The 18,451-nt window shown below is 45.6% G+C and overlaps 1 protein-coding gene across 1 annotated transcript; it reads left to right on the top strand.

The window, feature by feature from the left end:
• The first annotated feature begins 202 nt into the window (after positions 1-202).
• Positions 203-13,737, top strand: LOC119446499 (BTB/POZ domain-containing adapter for CUL3-mediated RhoA degradation protein 3-like). The gene is made up of 5 exons (XM_037710935.2): positions 203-587; positions 898-1,157; positions 1,375-1,427; positions 4,554-4,752; positions 8,876-13,737. The coding sequence occupies exons 1-5, from the start codon at positions 422-424 to the stop codon at positions 9,131-9,133; spliced, it is 936 nt and encodes a 311-aa protein (XP_037566863.1). The 5' UTR covers positions 203-421; the 3' UTR covers positions 9,134-13,737.
• Positions 13,738-18,451: the final 4,714 nt, after the last annotated feature.

Genomic DNA, 18,451 nt, shown 5'->3' on the forward strand with positions numbered 1-18,451 from the left:
GCAAATACGTTTTAGTGCGCTATTTTTAAAATACGCTAATGATATATTTCACTAACCACACCACCACTCTTCACCGGTGTAAACGGCGGCGACGCACGATGTACAACCAGTTTCGGTTTCGGCTTTTGTCGCACTACCTTACGTAGCGGAAGCTACGGCCGTCGTGAGCAAGAAGGCACTCAATTTCTGGGTCACGTGAGCTCCGCGCGAGTGGTTGTGGCTGAATGTAGCGCGCGTTGTCAGAAATCGGAGCTGCGGGTAGTGCGATCGTGAGCATAATTTTCCTCGCGCCGCTGGCTCCCATCTTGGGCTGTCGCACTGACGCATTCTTCTTAGGGGCTAACAGGCGGCAATCATAGACGCCCTGTGCGCTTCGACGCTGCCGCCGCCGCCAGGGCCGACAGCCGAGGAGGCCAAGACCATGTCTGGCGATCACCGGACTGTCATCAACGGGAGCCCGAGCCAGTATGTGAAGCTAAACGTAGGCGGGTCCCTCCATTACACAACCATTGGGACTCTCACCAAACATGACAGCATGCTCAGGGCCATGTTCAGCGGCCGGATGGAGGTTCTCACCGATTCGGAAGGTTAGTGATCATTGCGGGCCTCTGCCGGTTTCGTTGATCCGTCAGGCCGTGTTGCTTATGCCACTCCCATCACGAGTCATTGCCGACGAGGGCTCGTCATGTTGCTGCGCCCGGTTTCGTTTTAGATCGAAACAGTCTAGGGTTTGTCACTGTAAACGTGAGTGGGGCACTGAATGTTGTGACTTTTGTTCCGCGTCTGCCTTGTAATTGCAGCACGGACGCCCACATTGCGTGGTCTACCATGTAACCGTGCGATGCTGACTGCATGGACTTTGCACTTATTATTTTTTTCCTTGGTCATTTTTCGTAGGTTGGATCCTCATAGACAGATGCGGGAAACACTTCGGTACAATCCTGAACTTTCTGAGGGACGGTTCGGTGCCGCTGCCCGAGTCGACGAGGGAGATTGCGGAGCTATTGGCCGAAGCCAAATACTACCTCATCCAGGCGCTCGTCGAAAGTTGCGAAGCCGCCCTGCAGAAGAAAGAGAGCCCGCAAGAACCGATTTGCAGAGTCCCACTTATCACAAACGAAAAAGAAGGAAACCTACTAATAAGCACTTCGACTAAGGTGAGCATTGAACTTTGCACTAAGATGCCAGACGTGTATGATTTACAGCGCATCGCGTATGAATGCATATTATTTACTGTTAGCACGCTTGCTTGCTTTCATTTTAACAGCATGGGGCTTTGTTTACGTTTGAGAACGTTTAGAAAGCTTCACTCGAGTCTTCAAAAATGGATGTGAAATGTGTTGGGAATTACATATTGTTTACATGCTTTTTCAGCCTTTGGTCAAGCTGCTTATCAACAGACATAACAACAAGTATTCCTATACCAGGTACGGCTTTATCTTTCTGTCAGCAGTATAATGATAGTGATAAGATAAAATTGTGTGTACACAACACAGCATGAAGGATTCTTTCGCAACTTCCTGTGTTTAGTGAGCTCAGTCAGGTATTCCATGTAAACAACTCCTCCTCATGAGTGGATTGCCTGTTGCAATAAGTGTACATGTCTTTGTACAAGCTTTGGTGCTTTTTGCAACTGCTACAGGTAATTCAGTGTTAACATGGTGTCAGGGTTTAGGTGACCTTGTAAAAAACTTGCATTCTTAGAATGTTAATTTATTGGCACTGAAAGTGCAATTGTGTAATTATTATCTTTTATTTTACTTGTCTGGTGAGTATGTGATGGCTAGTTAAGGTTCTATGACTTGTTGTTTCAATAAGCAAGTGGCTAAAGACTTTCTGTTGGCTGAAAGCTATTACATTTGATGTTTTGGAGCATGACACACACTTCAACAGTACCCATTGGTAGTCTTACATCGAGAGAGATCAGTGTGTTTTTGCTTTAATCTGGACCAGTATATTATGCGTGTGAATTCATGTAACTACATTGGATCCATTTCTAGCTGTTCCGTCAAATTAGGTTTTCCAAACTTGTAAAACAAAGTGGCACTCGGGATTACATATAGGGACCTTCATTTTTTGTGTTTATAATATATTTCTTGAAATTTGGAGTGTAGAAATTGGGGATTTTCTTGTCTGGCACGAAAACCGGGGAGAAGTTGGGCCTTTGTTGCCCATCAGTCCAATGTTCAGGTATTTTCTGGTTAAGTTTTAAAGACAATTTACCTAAGGAATGGTCTTCTTTTGGACACAAACATGCTATTTAAACAAGCAAAACCACTCACACAAACATGTAATAGCAAAGAGCTGCTCGCAAATTATGTGACGGAGCTCATCGCTCATCTGTATAAATCCTTGTTGTCAGGCAATTATTAATACATTTTAAGGAAGCCAGATTAACAAAAACAACAAATAAACATGGGTTTGGTAATCTGTTCTTTCCATTGTTCTCTGCACTTTTTTGATTAACACAGAAAAAAAAAAGTATACTGCTCAAGGGTGGGCTTCGCAGGAGGTCTCATGTTTTTTGTTATATTACAAGCTCTTGTTGACTTAAATGTATCTCATATACATTGAGAGCATTTCTGTGTCCATCCTAGACCTTTTGGAGTTTTTGTCCTTGTCTGTCATCCTGTTTTAGTGGGTACGCTAAAACAGGATGACAACAAACAGGATTAATGGAATATGAACTAGACAAGTTAGTCACATTTCTTTGACTATAGCGTAAACATTGTCTCAATGTCATGGCTACCGTTTGCAATGCACAGCAATGCGAGTGCTGCATTAATTTGCTTCCTAGCACATTACCTCTGTTTACATTACGCAATGTGTGGGAAATGCAATGTAGCGTGCCATTGTTGTATTCATATAAACGCAGTTATTAAAAAGGCAAGAAGCTTTTGTTCACTGAAGACCGGCACGCACTGAATATAGTGTACAGTCAACCAAACAAGTTTACGGATCACAGGATCTCAGAAAATGTCCAATTTCCCAGCAGCCTCACAGCGCAGCCAAGTATTTGCCTTTACAGCTTCTACTAGTATATGTGAATAACATTGTTATGTTCGGTTTTACTGACTACTATTGCTGGCTGCTCGGAAATTGGACGTTTTCTGAGATCCCGTGGTCCGTAAACTTTTTTGGTCGACGGTACCTTTATATATGCCAGTTTTCACTTTAGTGTTAAGCGAGAACAAGCCATATACGTTATTCATATAATACGGTAATGATAATAATAATAACAATAATATGATATATCTTCGCCACCTGCTTACAAAAGACGGGCAGTGATTAGTTTTGCAATATCCCCATTTATTATTAACCTTTTTCGAAAGGGCGGAGTTCGAAGAGAAATTGGGTTTAACCAATTTTCAAAAGTTTAGTCCGAGGTGCAGAAATCTGGAATGATCCAGTTTTACCCCAAAACGAAGGACCCTATTTATATATGTAATACACTTTTTTAAGTGGTGACTCTTTTATGGCTGGCATGACTCTTAGCAAAGGGCATTAATCATTGATGATAAATGAAGAAAAGTAATGTTTCAGTGACTGCCTTGAACACCAATGCTACTCTATTTTAAAGGCCAACTACAAGAAAAGTTCATTTTCGTTGAATCAGTTATTAGATAAGTGAATTTTAATGCATGAGCAGTCTTGGCGAAGCTTCAGGGCTGGTGATTGTTTCATTTTCTTATTAACAGCCTTTAAATAGCACTTAAACAGATGATACAAGCCCTTGGTGGCCAGCAAATATGACACAATTCCTAACACTTGGCCTCCAAACATTTTTCAGCACACTATAGGCACTGCCTAATCTTGAAGGTCATGCCCAGGTGCTAGGCTTTTTCCCAACTATTCGAGTTCTGCGGCATTTCCGGCAAGTGGTAATGATGCTGTGTTTTGAGTTTTTGGCATTTCAAAGCAAGCAATTTTACAGGCGCCCCTGCTCTATGTCTGTACGATCTTTCTACGCAGTCCAATATTTTATTTCATTGACCTTTAAGCAAGAAGTATCAAGAATTCACACTTCTCATTACCATTTCAAGGTTCTGTAAAATCATTGGTTATTGCTTTTGTCTAAGTCAGTTCAGCTGCAAAGCTTTCCTGCTGTAAAGTATGGGCGTCGCACAGTGCGCCTTTGATTATGATCGAGCCCAATTGGGATCAAAGTTCTCACTTGTATTTGGCGTCTTTGCGCAAGCTGCGGAAGGGAGCCAATCAGAATAGAGAAATTCATTGGCCTGGATTGTGATCATAAGTGGGCATGTGACAGCGGGATAAGACAGTTTTGCCTGTGTTGCGTTTGCGTAACAAAGTTGGCACGGTGAATAGTATTTGGCGTGCCAATGTGGGGCACTGTCCAAAACTTGTACTGAAAATACACGTGTAAATGTTCTTGCTCAGACAGTGTAGGCAGATTCAATCTAGCTGCTTTGAATAGTGTGTCAGCTATGGAACTATGCACAAATGTGTCCTTACCTATGATGGGTTGACATGACCACTGCTTCGAACGTGATCTGAGCTCTTCTGCTGTGCACTTCCCTCGGTCTTTGCAGCACGTCGGACGACAATCTCCTCAAGAATGTGGAAATGTTTGACCGGCTTTCACTGCGGTTCTGCAGCCGTGTCCTGTTTATAAAGGATGTGATAGGCAGCAACGAGATCTGCTGCTGGACGTTCTATGGCCACGGCAAAAAAGTTGCTGAGGTCTGCTGTACATCCATAGTCTACGCAACCGACAAGAAGCACACCAAAGTAAGCTTTGTTCCCGTGTTTCTTTACCCTTACCTTGTTTCGATTTCAAATATGGTTGATGTCACAGGTGTCCGCAGGGGTTTGGGGTGTTTGTCTGCCCCAGTCACTGATTCTCAAAAAGTTTCTAATCAGGAACGGTGGGAAGACAAACATGGTGAAACATTGCGATCATGTTGCAAAGCACTATTTAACTGCTAGTAGTAATCACTACCCATGTTCAATACGTTAAAACCGCTGCCTTCCCCTGTAAAATTTTCTGTTGGTGCCCATTCTTGACTTGCATCAATTCAATCTCCTGAAGGCTGCAGATCTTCACTTAAAGAATGTGAAGCTGAATAAAATATGGGGCACAATAGTTAATGTGCAAACATATCAAAGCACATGATTGATCAAGTGGCCAATTCTGGTTGGCACTCTCAGTGGAGAGAATAGACCCTAGGTGGGGGGGGGGGGGGCACACCTGGAGTATCAGAGATGTGCGGTTGGGTAAGCATCGCTATCTTTTAGTAGTGTTCATCAACTTACACTGCGGTCTGAAAAATCAAACATTGACTCCTACTTTACAAATGTCTTTTTATATCAGCTGTTGTTGGCTGTTTTCCTCTGCCATGCGAAACCAAAAAGATTTATTTGAACAAATTAAATCCCTCCTTTGAATTAAGCAGCTTCTATGCATACGAAGCATATCAGGCCTACAAATGTCTTGAGATTGGTTTGACTTAACCATAATTTGGAAATACTTGAGTTTTGATTTATTGTGACTTGACAGAATGCAGCAGTTTTTGTAATTTTAACTACCGTATAATGCGGAATATACAGTCGACGTCCGATTTCCCGGACCCTCAAGGGACCGCGAAAACGTCCGGAAAATCGGGCAGTCCGGAAAAACGAATGCACGTGAAAACGCACCTTTTTGGTAGGTATTTTTCGCTGACGGAGAGGGTCACGGCCGGAGTACAAGATTCTCATTGCTATTCAGCCAATGCATCGTTTAGGTGGCTCTGAAAAGAGCCGTTTATAAAAAAAAAAAATACGACGTGGCCGGCGCTACCTCATAGGTCAGCACTTGGGCGCAAAGAAGTCGCTTATTTTCTTTTGCACGGTCCGCTTGCCCGCGATCATGTCTGCCTCAATTGCAGTCAACGTCATGTTGCCGCTGTACACCGATGACAGTGTCATCAGTGCTCGCGTCAACTCCGAGCTCGTTGGCTGTGTAGGAGCTGGCTCTTCGTTCTCGGTGTCGGTGTCTCCGTAACTTGACGAATGATTTCGTCATCGGTCAACTCCGCACATAGCTCGAGGTCTTTGTCAGCGTCGGCGAAGCCCTCAAAGGTTATCCCGGCTGGAATCGACACGCCGGCAGCGCGCAGATCGTCGAAGGCAACGTCCGCGGATGGCAGTTCGTCACTTCGTCAGTTCATCCACGGAGGGCAGTTCGCAGATGGCAGTTCGTTCAAAGGCGCGGACGAAGACGAAGGAGCAGTCAGTGTCATCGCTGTAAACGGCGAATCCGCTCGACGAAAAGCGCAGCACGAAACAGCTAGGAACTCGGTGGATGCTGAAGGTCGGGAAACATGATCACTGAAGATAGCGCGCAGCAGCAAACGATCAACCGCAGACACGACCGCAGAGCTGGCAGAGCTGACAAAACAACACGTGAACGAACACAGTGAGGTTTGGCTTGGCTAAGCTACGGCTGGCAACGGATTGACACGTGCGGTTTCGAGGTTACGGCAGCCGCGGCGCGGTGCGGCGGTGCTGCTGGCCACACCTGCGAAGCGAGTATGGTGGGTTCGAGGATATGAAAACAACCAAAATGGCGGCGTCGGTGGTGACTTTGGGTCGCCGGTTAACAGTAAAAAGTCCGGGAAATCGGATGGCGAAGGCTATAAGCGTCCGGAATTTCGGACTTTTTAATACATTGACTCTATGGGGAACTTGACGGTGCCACAGATGAGTCCGGGAAATCAGGCATGTCCGGAATTTCGGGCGTCCGGGAAATCGGACGTCGACTGTAGTTCGACCCCCTTACCTTGAAGCAAAAAAGTCGACATACAAATTATTAGGCACAAAACTTCCGTTTTATTCGTGGTACTGTCAGCGTGTACTGTCACTGCTCATTCGTTGGAGCTGTCAGCACTCTCGTCTGAAGACGACTGCTTGTCACTAGCTGCGTCCCACAATATGTCGTCCTCAGTGCCGTCCAAAGAGTTGCTGATGCAGCATTTTTTGAATGCCCTCACCACCATATCGTCGGGCAGCGAGCGCCAAGCCTGCGACACCCATGTGGCCACAGTTGCAAGGGGCGGCCTGCGCAGCCGGCCGGTTGGGGTCATTGGGTTGTCGCCGGCCATCCACTGGTTATAGAATTCACGAACCCGGTCTTTAAAGGGCTTATTGAGCACGACGTCGAGCGGCTGAAGCGTTGAGGTCATGCCTCCCGGAATGACGGCGAGCTCCGTCCTCCCGTCGTGGAGTGCCTGCTTCACACCTGCGGTCAAGTGCCCGCGAAACGCATCCAAAACGTGCATGCTCCGACATCGCAGGAGTGCACCGGGCCGCCGATTCCACACCGTCTGTATCCAGTTGACCATGAGGGCCTCGTCCATATATTCCTTTTCGTTCACACGAACGGCAACAGCCCGCGGGAATGCCTCTTTCGGCAACGTCTTCCTCTTGAAGATTATGAATGGGGGCAGCTTTCTGACCAAAAAGAGAAGATGGCGTCAGTCGAACAGCGTCGGGCTTCGGTCAAGATGGAGGCGATAACGATGCGGATGCCAAAAAGTCCGCGGCCCCCACATGTTGCCAGACGACAATTGAGATTGTGCCAAGGACCGGAATATAAGTCGAGGGGTGACTTTTTAGTAATATTTTTTTGAAAAAACCTCGACCTATATTCCGCACTATACAGTAAAGCCTTGAGGGGGCTTGCATGCTCATTCGTGCTGGCTATGCTGCCTAGCATTTTTTTTATACAGGTTAGTTCCAAATTTTTTATTTTGCTTTACTCACTAACACTAGGCAGGTAGTATCATTAGGGGTGAGTTAATCGGACATAAGGCGAAATACTCATTGCTTTTTAAATACCTTATGTGCCGCACATTAAGAAATACAAAACTGGCATATTGCTGCTGATTACAACTAAGATTAAATATGAAACATAATGGTTTACTGTGAGTTGATCATATTGTGTCGCATGAGAAAGTGGACAAAGATTCGTGTACACATTGTGTTCTTGTTGTCATTTCTATGCTGTACACAGAAGATATTGCACGCTACACATTCTTTATAGCAACTGTAATATGCTGCCGACATAAGGAAGTTCAAATTGTGAGATTTTTTTACGCAATAGAATGTGTAAGAAAGGTCTTCTTGGAAAATGTTAACAAGTAACGAATGCATCTTGCTGCAAGAATGTGGACATATCACGTACTAGCAACTAAGCGGTCATGCATTAAGCTCTGGCTGGCTCGATTCTGCAGTTGTTACACACTTTTTGAAGTAATTACAAGTTTGTGATCCAATCGTAGTAAGAGCTTATCAGTCATCATTGCACAATCCCTAGTGTCTGTCAACACAATTGATTGCTACTGCACTGTTTTTATGAATAATAATAATAATAATAGTACAAACTGTAGCACGCAACATGGCTAGTGAGAACAGCATAAGCACTCACTTGTAGCTTACTTTTATTGTGCAAAAATTGTGTTGTCGTTCCCGTCTTTGTGTCCTACATTTCAAACTCTTGTTATTACAGTGAACGGAATATAGCTAGACCAAATGGCACTTCCTTGGTGCCACTTAATCACAAATGAAGCACCCTGTCCATGTTGTATGATGGTTCATTGTCTTCTGCACTTTTTACCTGCCTCAGTGGCTATGTCGTTGCGTTGCTGACGCAAGGTTTCGGGTTCGATACCAACCATGGCAACTGCATTCTGATGGAGGTGGAGTGAAAAAATGCTCATGTACCGTGCCTTGGGCGTATGTTAAAGAACCCCCAGGCGGTCAAAATTATTTTAGAGCCCTCCACTACGGCGTCCCTCATAACCCACTGTGCAGTTTCGTGACGTAAAACTTGGCAATGTGATTTAATTCATTTCTGCACTTCTCTCACCAGGTTGAGTTCCCTGAAGCTCGCATATATGAGGAGACCCTCAATATCCTTCTCTACGAAAACCGCAATGGCCCAGACCCAGAACTGATGCAGGCAACAAGCACTCGAGGTGCCGTCGCCCGCGCCACCACCTGCTACACGAGCGATGACGAGGACGAGCGGCGCGCGCCTGTTGGCTCATGCAGTGGTTGCGCCAGTGCACGCGATTCCCGGGAGTCGTGCCACCTGGGCCGTATACGAAGCACCAAGCAGAGTAGCTGAGGTAGCCTCTATGTCGCTGCCTTACTCCTTCGCGGAATCTCGCCGGCGGGGGCAAGGTACCGGCAGCTGTCATTCGGTCGCTGCAAGCCGAGCTTGGCTTCTTTCTGCTGTCCCTACATGGACCTTGCTTAGCACAGAAAGAGATGTGATGCGTCACATGGTGTTTGTTTGTGGGTGACCACCCACCTTTGTAAGCCAGTAGGAACAGAGCACTGGTGACCCTGCATCCATCTCCACTCGTTCCTGTGTCCTGTTTTGTCTGGCCTTCAATATTGAGTGGTTAGTGCTGTCAGCTCTGTTTCTACAGAGTGAGGTCTGCCCCCCAAGAGTTGTTTGTGGCCACCTTTAGCGAAGGATGCAAGTGGCTAGTAGTTCTTGTGCCATGCGAGCATGTGCTCAGTGGAAGCTGTATTGTGTGCCGGGTGCACTTGTTTGGTTTGCGCTCTTGTTGGAAGATTGTGCGAGTTACGAAGTGAGTACATGTAAATGGACTGCATAAGTTTCGAAGTTTCTTGAACAACACCCCTTCCTACCCTGCACCTCTATTCAGCTACCACCAAAGCCAGGTTGTTCAGAAACAATATTATATACCTAGAGCTGAGTGCTCACCTGCTCAGTTTCCATCAACATTTGTACCAGACATTCACTGTGAAAATTGCTACACCACCACATATGTTACCTTATGGCGTACTAAAGACTGGAGACAAGTTGAATCTCGGTTTTAGGGAGCAGATTGGTGTTTGCCATTCCTCTCGCCATAGTTTTGTCTTCTGGAGCTGGCATGTTTTTTTCTTTTCTTTTCGGGTCTTAGAATCTGTTTGCAACATGTGGGCAAGAATCGAGTGAGATTAGAAAGAGTTGCGAGGTGGTATGCCTCGACGTCAACCTGGATTTCGTGCTGCACAAAACTGTGGTCAGGAACAAGAGGGCAGATGTGTCATCTACAGCGTGAGCCGCTGTTGAAGGGATGTGCATGGCTCACACTTTCGGAAGCACTGTCAAAGTTTCCGGAGTGCTTCCAACAGTGCCCAGCAAAAGCACTGTCAAACCGCCGCACAGGTCTTTGGACAAGAACCAGCGGCACTTATTGCGAGTCATCTGTGCCAAAGCTGGCCACTTTCAGACTTGCCAAAGAGGGAAATTTGCTCATTCCTCACATTCCCGTGTTCCCTTTAGCAGTGGCCTGCGCTGTAAATGTTTCGTGATTCACTAAGTGAGCATTTGCAACGGTTTGGTGAAGCTGTAATGCGATAAAAGATGTGGTCAGGTGTGTGTATGTTTACCTGTAGGTGGTCGGAATGAATACTGTTGTCAACATATAGCTGTTCATAAACTGAGATGTATGACAACAAAGTTGCAACTGCAAGAAAGGACTGTGTGTGTTGGTTGAGTCATACTGTGTCACTTTACATGTTAGGTATCATCAGAAGAACCATTGAAGCTGTGTCTCTTGATATCTTAGCCACCAGTTACACACGAAAAGGCTGTTTTGACTCCTGTTTCTATTTAAACCACTTTGTGGATTGGTGCACAAATTGGTTGTGTTGGCACAACTGGCACGTGCAGCCTACTTTATGAAGTTAGAGTGATTTTTTATTTAAATTTACTATTTATTTCTTCTTGCATTACCTAAATTCATTGTACTCAAGCAACAAATCCTCATAAGAAGACCCTACTGATGCACCTGTCATCAGAGAAATTTGACACTTTATTCCATGTACATGGCACAGTTGCTGAAAGGTTGCACTTCTTGCTGGATTTTCCTTGTTAAAGCACAAGTGCTCAAAATGTAGGTACATGCCCCGTCATACTTGTCTAGAGCACATGAACAGTATATGCATGCATTGCTGGTGCTCAGCAATGATTCTGAGCACCAAACAAGATTTCAACGAGCACACAGTGCCATTGGAAAAATGTTTCACTTCTTACTTTGCAGAGTTCAGAAAGCGCTGGTAAATGTGTCCATCTAACTCCCAGAGTGCTCCAGTCACATTGTCTAGGCAGGTGTCCTAATTGTGTCCGCTTGAATCGTGCTTCGATCAGATACAAGTTTATTCCTTATTTTTTGAGGCAAAGGTGCCCAATATGACATAAAACACAGTCATCTAATACTAAGAAAAAATTTATCTGCAGAACTTCAAGCAAACATTGAGCTGCTGTGAGCACTTAAACACCAATGGGGCACTTTTCTCTCCCCCCCCCCCCCCCCCCATAAGCGGATGACCCTGTACCGTAATCAACCATTGTGGTTTGCGCAGTTTGAGTAACTCCTCTATGATAGGAGATGCTTGTATTGGGCCCATGGTTCCATTAATTTATGCATGCCTCTTTGCAATTGTCATGTGTGGCAGCTGAGTTAATAAAGTTTCAATCGAAGAAGCAGGCACATTGAGCTTGCAACATTTAAGCCTAAACAATTTGTTCTCTCCAATGACTGGCAGCAAGGAAGGCTCTCAAGGTCATCTGTTAAGGTTTTACTTCACTTTTTTTTCTGTGTGTGGTATGCTGAATGGTAATGTAATCTCAAATCAAGGCTTTGGTTTCACACAACCGTACCCTTTCTACTGTTTACATTGCTGTTCGAATACCTGTTTAAGAGTTACAGCAAAAGCTGTGCCTCTTGTAAGAGTTTCTTGAGCAAGTGTTTGCATGCTTGTACCAGAGGCACTACCAGAGGCACTAGTGGAGCTCTTGTTCAGAAGATGTATAGAAGTTTTGTGATGTGATTTGTGTAGTGTGTGTTGAAGTAACTGGCTGATCAACGCGCGCTGTTGGCTGCGTGAAATGAAATGTAATGCTCATAATTGCTTCTGGAAGTGCAATTCTTCTTGTACATTGTTGTACTAGTTAAAACTATTTGTGTCCTTCCCCGCCTGCTGTACTAGTGTGGTAAGCATGGACTGTGTTTCAGTATAGTGAAATGTTGACTCTGCTCCGCAGAGGTCATCCTTTTGCGTGGCTCTATTTGTCTGGTTGCCATTTATTTTAAAGATTCTTCCACCACTTGCACGCTGTATCCTAGATGTGCAATGGCAACCTGGGTTAAAAGGAAAATGGAGGTTGGGGTGGTTGTCTTGTCATGCAGTTGTGTGGGCTGGTTGAAAGTTGTCGAAGTGTGGTTCTCATTTAAGATCTGTTTGGGTGCATTTGTTTTTATTCTTATGCAAATTCATAAGCTTGGATAAATGCATGATCTACAGAATGAAGGTTGCCGTGCTCTTAAAGTCTCTGAAAGTAGGTAAGCACACTATAGTCTCGTATGGCTATGTGCTTGGTCCATACCTGCCAACCTTAGAACTTAACATTCGCAAATGGGGAATGGGCATGCTATTTCGTAATCTTCGATCCTTAGCACACACTTTTGTGGCATACATATGGACTTTATTAACTATGTTCGAACTTTAGAAGCAGCACACAATCAGTGAAAAACTTGGAACAGCAAACTATACTATACTGAATAAACTTGCTTGAAGCAAGTACTGTTTCGTGCCACTCCATCTTCGAACACCTTTAAAAAAAACTTTCTTGTGAACAAAATTTACTTTTTGCAAGACAGGACGCAGCATTTGTGAAATCGTAGAATGAAGCTAAATATAAAACATTGCAAAGAATTTGGGAGAGTTGGCAGGTATGCTTGCCCTACCTGTATGCAGACCTAAGGGACAGCACAACGTTTTGCAGTTTACAGACAGTATTTTCCTGGTGTATCGTGTGAAGCCAAATTGTAACCTGTTATGCGTATGTGTTTTAAGCATAACTATTATGCTGATGGCTGTAAGGAACATCTAGTCCTATCAATGTATGGCTATTTGTCAACTGTCTATATATATAATAATAAAAAAAAAAGTTGAATCTGTAAGGGCTTGCAGGTGCCACCACGGTATGTCGTTTCTGGCAGTAAAGCAGGAAGGTTTCCTGCCAAAGGTAGCTGTGCGGGCTTGCTGCACTGTCTGAATGTTGTAAGTTCACGTGCATACTCTATAATGTGATGAAACTGGCATTCTCAGTATTTACAGCCAGGAGCAGGCGAGGAGCATGCATTTTTTAAGTTGGAAGTTATCTTGCAACTGCCACTAACTGCTGTTAACCACCGGTACTCGTCTTCAAGTAAATGGTGCTGTTGAACTGGCCCTGAAGCTGTCTTTTTGGGCCTGTGGCTATATGGCATCAGTTTGGCCCACCGGTAGATATTTTAACTATGTTTTTCTCTGTCTCGATACTGAAACTTAAGTGATTTGACATTGTTTACTTTCTAAAAGAAACTTCACTCAGTGTCAGAGTTTGAAATGGCTGTGAACAGTGTATGACAGGCATTCAACTAGTTAAAATCTGTTCACCTATTTGTATCAGCTCTGTTGCTGCATTTTTTGTGTTAATTTTCCGTTTCAATTCCTCCGGACTGCAGCATCCACAAATCCAAGGCATGGAGACAGTATTAAAGGCCTTCCCAACACGTCAGTAAAGTTGCTCACATCACATGTCTCTTGCTTGCAACTTGAGTGTTCGGTGTTAAGTGCACCTGTACATCACACTTGCCATGTATATCACGCGTATCTGCCGAGTTTAGCTTGGTGAAATAAAAGCCTCATGGTGTTGATCTTGCAGCATTGTACTATTTTTTCCTTTCACATTGCAACAGACAGTTCAGCTTGTTTGCCATCAGACATTGGGTGCAGTCGGAATCGCTTGTCTGGAGTGGTCGGCTGCAGACTGCGCCAGCATCCGCAGCTGCTACCTCACAGTGGCTGTTAGGTTACACGTATGTTTGTCTTATAGCGCATGAACCCATCATGCAGCAGGACCATGCGTGGCCTTAAAACGGTGTCAGCCTGTTTTTTTTTTTTTTTTTTTTTTTTTTGAGACTGCAGCCAAATAGTCCAAATGACCTTTCTAGGCACATGTGATTCTGGGTGCACACAGAAAAGAAATATTTAACAGTTGGGTTCAGGTGCTGGGCTATGAACCGTTTGGTACATGCCTGGTACATACGAGCAGAATTCTCTAGTAGATACTCGAATTTTGCCCGTAGCATAGTGTCGGTGCTTATGGGATGTCGCTGTGCAGCCGTCCTGTGCACTGCCCGCAATAGTTGTGTGCAGTGTGGCATAGAAATAGACGCAGCAGTTAAGTTAAATATACAAGACCTTCGAAAGGCCTGCTTTACCAAATGTTTTAATGTAGTTTGCCACCAACGAGTACGAATAGTCGCCAGTACACAACGAAACGCAAACTAGTTTAAAAACTCCGCAAAAAAAAAAAAAAAAGGCAGTTTACACTTCGAACAAACTTGCGGTGCTGTCACCGACCGTTCGTTCCGCTTTGGAAGGCTCAGCTTCACTTGCGGTGCTGTCACCGGGTTTTTGGTCGGCTACGGAAGGGTCAGCTTCATCGGCCACAGCCTGCAGTTCAGAAAATAATGCGAAAGCTCGGCGCCTTGAGCGTTCGGCACCTTCGAGAAGCATGTCGTAATGACGCTGTCGAGCAGCAGGCATTTTAGCCTCGTCGTCGTCCACCAATGGCGTATCCGGTTCGCACTGGACGTCCTCCGCCAGCAGCTCGTTCCACCGTTTGCACTCTGCGACCAGTGATTTCAACTGCTCGTGATGAATGGCGCCAACAGCTGCTGGCACAACATCGGTGGTATCGGTCTTCGAAGTCGTCAGTTTCAAGAGCATATCTAAGCGGTCACTGTCGTCATCGCTACGGTCGAACAGCGATAGACCTTGAACTAAAAGCTTCCGATGAAGGTCTTCGAAGCCATCCAAGTCCTCGGATAGCACGGACAGTGACTGCTTGAAGCAGAGCCGAAAGAGAATGCGTAGGCGGTCCTCTTCTGGGAATGCCCACTGGCAAATCTTTGACGAAGTGGTCCTGCGACGGGAGCAAGGAAATGCCCCGACTGCTCCGCCGCCGACTCGTAGAAAACGTCGGTCCTGTCGCCATTGGTGGGAGGTACCCACGTACACAAATGGTAAAAGAAGTGCTTCCCTTTGCGCCACGTAACGCGTCGTTATGTTACAGGATAACGATATAAGTAGCGCGACTAGGCCATGTAAAAGGCACTAAATTCACGTCTTCGAAAGGCCGGGCAACGCCGCGTCGGCCGCGATTGATATTTGAAATCAACGCACTCGGTTCATCAACTAGACCGGCTACTGAAGCCGCTTCAGCGCTGGAGGCGCCGCTCCTAGGTAGCGCTACTTTCTATATAGTAACTCATGATAAGTGGTTTCTAAAACCCGACGTCTATAGGTTTGGTGGCAGAAAAGCATGGAGACTATAAAAAACGGAGGCTTGACGCTTAAAAGTTGGAAAAAAAAAGATATATTGGTAAGATATTAGAAAAAAAAAAAAATAGGGCTTGATAGCGCAACCTACTACCCCATTTCAAAGGCGACGCTCATAGCATCCACCCATTAGGGTGCCTTGAGCCGCTATTCCTGGACTGAGCCGCTATTCTGGACTTCCGCCATTTTCTCGGGCTGACGTAGCGCGACGCTTACAAAATGGGCGCCGATAGCCCCGATTTGCTTTCGTACGTTACGCAAATTTTTGACGTTTCGCGCGAAGAAACTGTAATGTGGCATTGAAACTAGCGTGGTTGATAAGCAAAACAGTTTATCCTCTCCAGTAAAAATGCAGCTTAGCTCAAAGCGTACGATTATTCCATCAAAATCGTTTCTCGCTTCCGTCGTCGCATGCGCGCATGCTGTCGTCCTCATAGGATGCGTGTCCCTAGGGAAACGAATGAGTCACGTATAGTGGGCGCCACGCTCTTGATTTCTACTCTTGAGACACATACGCGACCTGCCAGTTATGATCAGCGCACGCTCTAGGCCGCGTTATCGCTATCTCGTGATTCGCAAGTGACTCAGCCCGACTCGTCTGGCTGAGAAGCGGCCGAATATCATCGATAGCGTTGCGCGCGCCACAGGTATCCGCTTGAGCGACGCAAACGCCGGCACTGCCATCTCTTGTGCACTTCGCTGCTTACTCACACCGCGCTGAATGGATGGATGGATGGATGGATGAGGCTGAACCCTTTAAACCAGGCGGTGGCATACGCCACCTAGCCATTACTATTAATATAAGAGGAAACTTCAAGGCGCCGTCTTGCGTACATTTCTTTTTGTAAATTAAAAAGTCACCGTTGTCATAGCCTTTTATGACGCGAAAAGTCATTAATATTGATTACAATACAAACGCAATAGTGAAAAGTGCGAAGTGTCGCAGAAAGTTTGCTAGTTTTAACCAATATTATTTCAAATAAACGTGTTTTTAATAAAAATGATGGTGCAAAACACAAATGCCAACACCACCCGAGAGCGATGCAAATGCTATGAACACGCGTTATGCGCAAAATATTTTTATGGCCCGAAATGACAGGGAAAATGCGGCGATACGCATGCCTCTCCACTGCCGTTGCATATGGCCGCTCATTACCATAATTCGCGCGGCTCGTCGCACCACAAATTATGGCGGAAAATCTCTGCAATGGCGGCCCAGCTCAACGTCACGCAACGTCAAATTGACGTTGACGAAACGGTCCTTCCTGTGACGCTCCTCACGGGATATTCCTTCAGCCAATGAACAAGCTGACATGCCGGCTATCTTGGAACGCCACCACATATTCGCGAAATTGCAGATGCATTGCACGAGCTTCTGCACGCTACCGTCCACTTTATTTTTAAAGCGCTAAAGTCGCAATATAGGTGCCAAGGACCACAAAAAAGTATTAGTCGATAAAACTTGCAGCTCCACGTCACGTTTCGTCATTCTGACGAAAACGCAAAATTGCATTTTGGAAAACTTCCGTTTCCCGGCACAAATTTCGAAACACGTGACCTCTGGACAGCCAATGAGACAGCCAAGATGGCGGACAATGGCGGCCGTGCAGCCGCCATGCGTGTCCAGAATAGAGCCTTTGGTGTCCTTTATGGAGGAAGGAAACTATCCTTCCTCCATAATGTCCTTGCAAGGAGGGTTGAAACCTCCTTGTGTCCTTCTCGTGCGCTGCTCCGTACAGAATGTTGTCGGCTAGAGTGTATTAGAATACCGTATTTTCGGCGCACGCACGAGTTCGAAAGAAAGGAGGAGAAACCAGACAAAAACAGGAAAACAAAATACGCGAATAACTAACCAATAGTCACGATATTCAACGCCCACGTGACATTTGAAGGCGCGGGTGTTTTGAAATGAAGGAATGCGCAGAACGGATCGCCCTTAGGGTGGAGAGGCATACCGGGCGGCCGCATCACAAAAAGTTAAATATATGTCGCGCACTGGGAAATGCTGAATGCTGTGAGGTTGTGAAATATACGCAACTTACTTTGAATAATGCATGTGCACATTTTCGCAATGACTCCTGCAAAAACCATGCAGAATTACCTCACTTTCTGAAATGCTGTCCCCTGAACTTTTTTGACAACTCTGCCGAAATACGGAAGGAGACCAACGGAGGGAGAATGTTGAACGGCAACTCCAACGACACTTTTACTCGTTTATGCTTCACAACCTTCTTTGCCATTTTGCACTTCACGAGCTCCTGAAAAATCAGATGATAGTTCATGCGGATGTGAGCGACGGCAATGAATGATCGCTGAGCAACAGAAATGAACAGTTCTTTCGCGAAAGAGCGAGAGGCTATACTAGACACTGAAGTGTGCCCACGAGAGTCTGCATGAATTGCGCCGCGCCTAGGTGTACGTGCTATTCGATCACTGAATCAAATTGACACAGACGAAATACACCCTACGCTCCTTTGATTCAATCGGAGAGCATGTAGCCCATTGAACCCTACCGAAGAAAGCAAGGTAGCGGGTTTTGGCAGCTTGGTATAATCTCGACAGTGTTCATAACATCACCCATACATGGACTTGTACGTAGTACAGCCAACCAAGAGTATCAAGATGATGCTCTGCCGAGAGAGTGCTCAGGTGTTGGGCTGCTAAGCACGAGGTCGCGGGATCGAATCCCGGCCACGGTGGCCGCATTTCGATGGTGGCGAAATGCGAAAACACCCGTGTACTTAGATTTAGGTGCACTTTAAAGAACCCCAGGTGGTAGAAATTATTCCGGCGTCCCCCAGTACGGAGTGTCTCATAATCAGATTGTGGTTTTGGCACGTAAAACCCAATAATCTAATCTAAGAGTGCTCAGGAGAAATGATTAGTTAGGGCAGCCTGCCCGAGAGATCGCTACCCACCTCTTTTTATAATCACGACACAGAATCCGGGAGCTTGCCGTACAGTTCGAGAGGCTTGGCAAGGTGTACTTTAAAACATAATTCCAGAACCCATGTCACGGTGTCTGTCGCCG

Source organism: Dermacentor silvarum, chromosome 3 (assembly GCF_013339745.2).
Source record: "Dermacentor silvarum isolate Dsil-2018 chromosome 3, BIME_Dsil_1.4, whole genome shotgun sequence".
NCBI lineage: Eukaryota > Metazoa > Arthropoda > Arachnida > Ixodida > Ixodidae > Dermacentor > Dermacentor silvarum.